Below are 7766 nucleotides of genomic sequence, written 5' to 3'. Positions count from 1 at the left end.
CCCCAAGGGTTGGCAGGTGTTAGCAATAATGAGCCGAGCTGAACACACACAGGGAGCTGAATAGACAGATGAGCTAGGATGAAGCAAGGAGGTCCGTCTTTGCTAAGCTGAGCTGGAGGATGGTCTTCCTTCATCCAGGTTGCAGTATCAATGAGACATACAGGGGTCCCCCAGCTGATGGCATGTGGTCCTCTGGAGGGAATGACAACTACAGCTTCTTATCATTGGCATAGAACCCCAGTAAGGAGGTGTGTATAAAAAGAAGTGGAGAAGACTCAGCACTCATCCTTGGGGTACCCTCGTGCTTGCCTGGTGCACCTTTCACATCACTCCACACCAAGACACACAACAGGATCTGCCCAAGGGGTCCGAGGGCAACTCAAGTGACAAAAAAGTCAGAGAGGGTGGCAGGGAGGATCTGTTGGTTGACAACATCTAGAAGGAGGAGGACAGATGACACGTTGGCAGCTCCAGCCAGCCACAGCTGTGGTGACAACAGTCAGCAGAGCCATCTCAGGTTTACTGCTGAGAAGATGGCCTACCATTTGAAGTTTGGATCTTTCCTTCTCGTGGTATCTGAGGTGGGTGGTTGTGTCTTGCTGGGTCCTGTTAATTGCTTTAAATGAAACTGTCACCTTAATGGAGCAGACCTGGTGGCCCCGCCAACTCCCACCTATATTTTGTAATGAATGGAAGTTATCACGGTTTCACACAAAGGGACGGGTGACATCTGAAAGCTGCAGTTTAGTGTAAGGCTTGAAAGGGCACAATGTGGGCACTCAGCCCTCCCAAAACGGTGAAAACCAACCACTCCGACGGGCTTAATGAAAGAGACATGCCAGGGCCACAAGGACGGTGACATCACCAACACCGGCCTGATAAGACCCCCGCTAACTGGGAGCAGACTTCTTGTTTTCATGAGATAAGAGGTTTTGGGCGGGAGCTGCATGAATGTTGAGCAAAAAAAGAATTTAAAACTAAACCGCCGGCGCCTTTCAGGACATCACTCTTAGTCGGATGACGGGGGACGAGCTGCTTTAGAGGGTCAAAATGGAAAAAGTAGGAAAGGACCACCAATACACTGGGCAGGGCGGCGTCAGCGAGGACTCAGGTAAGGCCACCTGGGTGGGCTTTTCACGTTCGATGAGCTTTATTTGTAAGGTGAGAATGTGTGTGCTGTGTGGTGGGCTTCAGACGAAAAGGGTGACAAAGTGACCTTAACTGTAGCGCAATTAAAAATGAGTGAAAACAACAAGCAGCCCGAGTGTGAACTCCACGAGGTGCAACCAGAGGGGCCGTCCTGCCGGGCTTAGTGACCAAAATAACAGAGCCAACAGGAACAAAATCGACCAGAATAGGAAGGGGCAGTTGTCACCGCGCCGAAACATGAGACCCTCGGGGGTCAAAAATCCCAGTGTGGGCTGCAGAGCAATTGAGGACTACTGAGGGGAATTTTAACAAGCTGTCTAAATTTTAAACTGGTTTGAATGCAAAGTCCTCAGGATTAAAACTGGTGGGCAATTCTGACCACCTGTCAATTGTTTTATTGCCAAACTGGTGCTCATTAAAAATCTGTTTTACTGTATTCTTAATTTTTTTCATTGTATCAGAATTGAACTAATTCAATTCTGAACTAAACTAACTGACTAAATTATCTAAATTCTAAACTGATTTGAATGCAAAGTCCTCAGGATTAAAACTGGTGGGCAATTCTGACCACCTGTCAATTGTTTTGGTGCTACACTGACATCTAATAACAGTCAATATTTCTGCACCTAATTCTTTATTTTTTTCAATGTATCAAAATGAAACTACTTCCAAAAATGCATTTAATAATCTTTAATCAATATTAATCAATGATCAGCGTCTAAATCCCAGAAAAAGCCGAACCCAAAGTATGACCATCCATTAGAAAACCTGCCTAACCGAATAACAATTGAATCAAAAAATGACGAAAATACAACCGGCTTAATCCAGTTCGGAGTCAAAAGAACCAGAGGTCATCCCAGCAGTGACATGTACAAGGCGGGAATCGACCCTGGATGGGTGCCAATCCACCTCAGGGCACGCGACCACCACACACCCACCGACACACACAGACACACTCTTGTGGCGTTCAGGGCTGAGTGACTGTCAGACAGCGCAGTGTGCTGCCATCATGTGGCTGAATGTCAAAGTGCAGCGAGTTTGGTGTACACAGTACTCTGTCATCACTCGCTGAGAGAGAAATAAATATAAAGGCACGATATAAGCAGGATAAAGACATCGATATAAATGGGCCAAGTGTCCAGTAATGATAGATGGAGAGATATGAAAGGCACTATATAATAGATAGATAGATAGATAGATAGATAGATAGATAGATAGATAGATAGATAGATAGATAGATAGATAGATAGATGTGAAAGGCATTATATAATAGATATGAAAGGCACTATATAATAGATAGATAGATAGATAGATAGATAGATAGATAGATAGATAGATAGATAGATAGATAGATAGATAGATAGATGTGAAAGGCATTATATAATAGATATGAAAGGCACTATATAATAGATAGATAGATAGATAGATAGATAGATAGATAGATAGATAGATAGATAGATGTGAAAGGCATTATATAATAGATATGAAAGGCACTATATAATAAATAGATAGATCAGATAGATATATAGATGTGAAAGGCACTATATAATAGATAGATAGATAGATAGATAGATAGATAGATAGATAGATAGATAGATAGATAGATAGATAGATAGATGTGAAAGGCATTATATAATAGATATGAAAGGCACTATATAATAAATAGATAGATCAGATAGATAGATAGATGTGAAAGGCACTATATAATAGATTGATGTGAAAGGCATTATATAATAGATAGATTGATGTGAAAGGCACTATATAATAGATATGAAAGACACTATATAATATAGATAGATAGATGTGAAAGGCAATACTGCATATAATAGATAGATACATAGATATGAAATGTACTATATAATCAGTATAAAGATTTGAAAGGCATTATACAATTGATATATAGATATGAAAGGCACTATATAATAGACAGATAGCAAAGGCAAAATATAATAGATATAAATATAGTATATAATAGATATAAAAGGCACTATATAATAGATTGAAAGATATAAAAATCATTATATAATGGTATATAAATATGAAAGGCACTATATAATAGATATAAAGGAACTATGTAATCAGTATATAGTTATAAAAATGCATTATATTATACATAGACAGAGAGATAGACGGATAGATCAACCTTTATTTTTTCGGTCAGTAATCCTAAATTTTAATTGTTGATAATCAACAATGATTTTTGCATTTATTAACATATCACAAATGTGTTGCAATCATTCGTGTAAATTTCACAGTCATTAGAATCTCTGACATATGGTTATCTATGATCCATAATGATGGAAGATTTCACTTGTTAATAATCAGAATTGATTATCAAAAATCAATCTGCTGCCATCATGTATTAAAATCTCAGACTGTATGTGGCATACAGTACAGGGTAATTTATGATCAATAAAGGCCTTTGGTTAAAGATTATGGTTATGCACTCAATATTGTTTTAACGTGCTGCCATCATATGGCTAATTCTGAAAGTGCACCGAGCCTGGAGTACACCGTAAATCTATCGTGGTTGATAATCCTAAACTTTGATTGTTGATAATCAATACTGAGCAATTTTTCTAAATTGCTATTAACAAATCACAATGTGCTGCAATTGTGTACCTAAATCTTAAAGTAATTCAAGTGTCCTCCATATAGTAATCGATGATTAATAATAATGGAATTTTTAAATTGTTGATAATAAATACTGATTATCATACATCACATGTTGCTGCCATCATGTATCTAAATGTCAAAGTGCGCTGAGTCCAGAATACACAGTAATCTATCATCACGGATAGAAGGATAGATAGATAATGAAAGGTACTATATAATAGATAGCTAGATGTGAAAGGCACTATATAATTCATAGATAGATATGAAAGGCACTATATGACAGGTAGATAGATAGATAGATAGATAGATAGATAGATAGATAGATAGATAGATAGATAGATAGATAGATGTGAAAGGCACTATATAATTCATAGATAGATGGATATGAAAGGCACTATATAATAGATAGATAACACCTTGTCTGGTCAGTAATCCTAAATTTTAATTGTTGATTATCAATATTCATAATTTTTTTCTAAAGTAAATTTATTAACACATCACAAAAGTGTTGAATTGTGTGTGTCACTTGAATGTCCTCCATATGGTAATCAATGGCCAATAATGGTGGGTGAGCGAAGGTTTGAATTATTGACAGTCAGCGCTGATCATCATACATCACAATGTGCTGCTGGTGTGTGTGTGTGTGTGTGCGTGTGTGTCGTTATATATGACCAGTAATGGTCTGTGATTATAGATTTTCGACACTGATAGTCCTTAATGCTGTGGTGGACTGGTGCCTTGACCGGGGGGGGATTTCCTACCTTGAATCCATACTGCTCGGACTGGCTCTGGCCCCCCAGGACACTGAATTGGATTTAAAATAGCTGGAGACCCTTAATAAATGTGGTGTTTATTGCTCAATTTCTTCAATCATAAAATCTCCATCATAATAAAATGTGCTACCATCATGAATCTTAATCTCAAAGTGATTTGAGTCCACAGTGCATATGGTGATCTTCAAAACTCTGAATTGTTGATAATCGACACTGGTCAGTTTCAGTCCTGTGAAAAAGTAATGACACCCCATAAAATGTTTTTTTGTCTTTAACATGCTGTATGCGGACATATTGAAGTTTTGGTCTTCATTTAAACAGCATCTTTAGATGAAGGTAATAGAATTGAAAAATGAATGGATATTCTAATCCATTTCCATCTGTAGAAAAAGCAGTCCCCTCATGACACTACTTATTGGTGTTGCCCCCTCAAGTTGGTGTTTCCCCCTAACTGTCTAGCAGTCTCTGACATTGACTGACCAAAAGTTTCTTCTGCTCCTCCATGTAGCTTTGTGATGTTAGAGGGGAGTCCTGCATGTCTCTTTTAAACTCCCCCACCCCACCACACCAGCACCTCAATGGGAATCATACCCTGACTTTGATGTGGCCATTCCAGAACCTTCCATTTATTTCTTTCCAGCCATTTCTTGGTGGGTTTACTGGAATGTTTAGGGTCATTGTGATATTGCAAGGTCCACTTTCGGTTGAACTTCAAATTTCTGATGGTTGGTCTCACATTCGCTCAGCACATCCTCAGGTAAAATAAAGAACTCCTAGTGGATTCTATGATGGTGATCTGCGCAGGCCCTGATGCAGCAGAGCAGCCCCAAACCAGAACATTTCCACCACAATACATCACAGTTACCATCAGGTTCTTCTGGTCAACTGCAGTTCTTGGTTTGGTCAAACTTGTCTTCAGGTACTACGGCCTCTACATCTGCCTCATCTGTCCGGAGCACACTGTTCCAGATGGCCTGGGTGTTCATGGGAAAACGTTCATGTTGCCCTGATGTTCTTTCTGTTTCCTCCTGGTACACCTCCCATGTACATGTGGTCTGTGAAGCCCCTTCCTAATGCTAGACTCGTGCACTTTAACATCAACGGTGTCAACCTGGTGGTCCTGTCATGAAATTCTTAAGCTTCTTACAGGCTTTGCTCAGCATCTTGTGTTCTGCTCTTGGGCTGAACTTACTGGGGTGGTCTGGCCTGGACAAGTTGATGGTTGCTTGAAATCTTCTCCACTTGCAGATGATGTTCTAGATAATGGTATGGTTGATTTCCAGTTTTTTGGAAATTTTCTTAAAGCCATTTCCAAGCTCATAGGCATCTAAAACCAACTTTCTAAAGGCCTCAGAGAGCTCTTTCAATCTTGGCATGGTGGCTAGACCTATCTGGAGGTCCTGTGATGAAATGCTTGGCTTGTTATAGACTTCGCTCAGCATCTTCTGCTCAGCTTTTAAGAAGAACTTGCTTGGACAAGTTGGTGGTTGCTTGAAATCTTCTCCATTTGTAGGTGATCTTCCAGACAGTTGAATTGTTGATTTCCAATTGTCTGGAGATCTTTTAAGACTACTTCACAGGCTCATAGGCATCTAGAACCTTCTCTCTGAAGGCCTCAGAGAGCTCTTTCGATCTTGGCTTGATGGCAAGACCTACCTCCAGGTCATCTGATGAAAGTCTTGGTTTCTTACAGGCTTCACTCAGCATCTTGCGTTCTGCTCTCAGGCTGAACTTGCTGTGGTGGTCTGGCCTGGACAAGTCAGCGGTTGCTTGAAATCTTCTCCACTTGCAGATGATATTCTAGATAGTGGAATGGTTGATTTCCAATTGTCTGGAGATCTTTTAAGAGTATTTCACAGGCTCATAGGCATCTAAAACCAACTTTCTGAAGTCCTCAGAGAGCTCTCTTGATCTTAGCATCATAACAAGACCTACCTGGAGGTCCTGTAATGAAATTCTTGGCTTCTTGCAGGCTTCGCTCAGCGTCTTGTGTTCTGGGCTGAACTTACTGGGGTGGTCTGGCCTGGACAAGTCGGCGGTTGCTTGAAATCTTCTCCACTCCCAGATGATCTTCTAGACTGTGGAATGGTTGCTTTCCAATTGTCTGGAGATCTTTTTAAAGCCCTTTCTAGCCTCATAGCCATCTCTAACCTTCTATCTGAAGGCCTCAGAGGGCTCTTTCGATCTTGGCATGATGGCAAGACCTACCTCCAGGTCATCGGATGAAAGTCTTGGTTTCTTACAGGCTTCGCTCAGCATCTTGCGTTCTGCTCTCAGGCTGAACTTACTGGGGTGTTCTGGCCTGGGCAAGTTGTCAATTGTTCAAAATCTTCACCACTTGTAGACAATCTTCCATACAGTGGAATGGTTGATTTCCAGTTTTTTGGAGATCTTTTTAAAGCCGTTCCCAGGCTCACAGGCATCTAAAACCAACTTTCTGAAGTCCTCAGAGAGCTCTTTTGATCTTGGCATCATAACAAGACCTACCTGGAGGTCCTGTAATGAAATTCTTGGCTTTTTGCAGGCTTCGCTCAGCGTCTTGTGTTCTGGGCTGAACTTACTGGGGTGGTCTGGCCTGGACAAGTCGGCGGCTGCTTGAAATCTTCTCCACTCCCAGATGATCTTCTAGACTGTGGAATGGTTGTTTTCCAGTTGTCTGGAGATCTTTTTAAAGCCCTTTCCAGGTTCATAGCCACTTCTAACCTTCTTTCTGATGGCCTTAGAGTGCTCTTTCAACTTTGGCGTGGTGATGACACACATCTGAACAGCAAACTAAATATCTGAGTCAGTTTAAATATGACAGTGTCATTGAAGATCTTCCCTCATGATGTTCTTAATTGTCTGCAATCATTCTCATCTGAGGTGTTTGAGGATGGGATAAATGGCGGGATGCATTTACTTTTTCCCCAGGTGAAATTTGTATTTATGTTTATTTAAATTCTACAGTGGACTGCAAAATGTAAATGTGGCTTGAGGTATGTCATTTTCTATCACCTTTATCTTTACAGTCTGTTCAAATGAAGATCAAATCTTGAAATCTCCACATACGTTAGCAAGTTAGAAAATATATGCATGGTGTAACATTCAGGTGCGTTCGGCGACCGTGCAGGTAACACAACCCTCAATGGATGGAGTTCAGAAGGTGGATTCTGGAACCTTCTCAGTCCATTTCAGGGTCATGGGGGCCAAATGCTGTCTCATCAGAAGTGTCTGAAAACAGGACAGGAC

At 40.5% G+C, this 7766-nt stretch overlaps 1 protein-coding gene across 2 annotated transcripts in view; it reads left to right on the top strand.

The window, feature by feature from the left end:
• Window positions 1–951: 951 nt before the first annotated feature.
• hemgn (hemogen) overlaps window positions 952–7766 on the top strand; it is a 44250-nt gene continuing 37435 nt past the window's right edge. For both annotated transcript variants that reach the window (XM_028805867.2, XM_028805866.2), the window contains exon 1: window positions 952–1111. In XM_028805867.2, the coding sequence (XP_028661700.1) occupies window positions 1051–1111 (61 nt within the window). In that variant the 5' untranslated portion in view covers window positions 952–1050. The remainder of the gene's footprint in view (window positions 1112–7766) is intronic.

This window comes from Erpetoichthys calabaricus, chromosome 7 (assembly GCF_900747795.2).
Source record: "Erpetoichthys calabaricus chromosome 7, fErpCal1.3, whole genome shotgun sequence".
Classification (NCBI taxonomy): Eukaryota; Metazoa; Chordata; class Cladistia; order Polypteriformes; family Polypteridae; genus Erpetoichthys; species Erpetoichthys calabaricus.
This window is presented reverse-complemented; position numbering and strand designations above follow the sequence as displayed.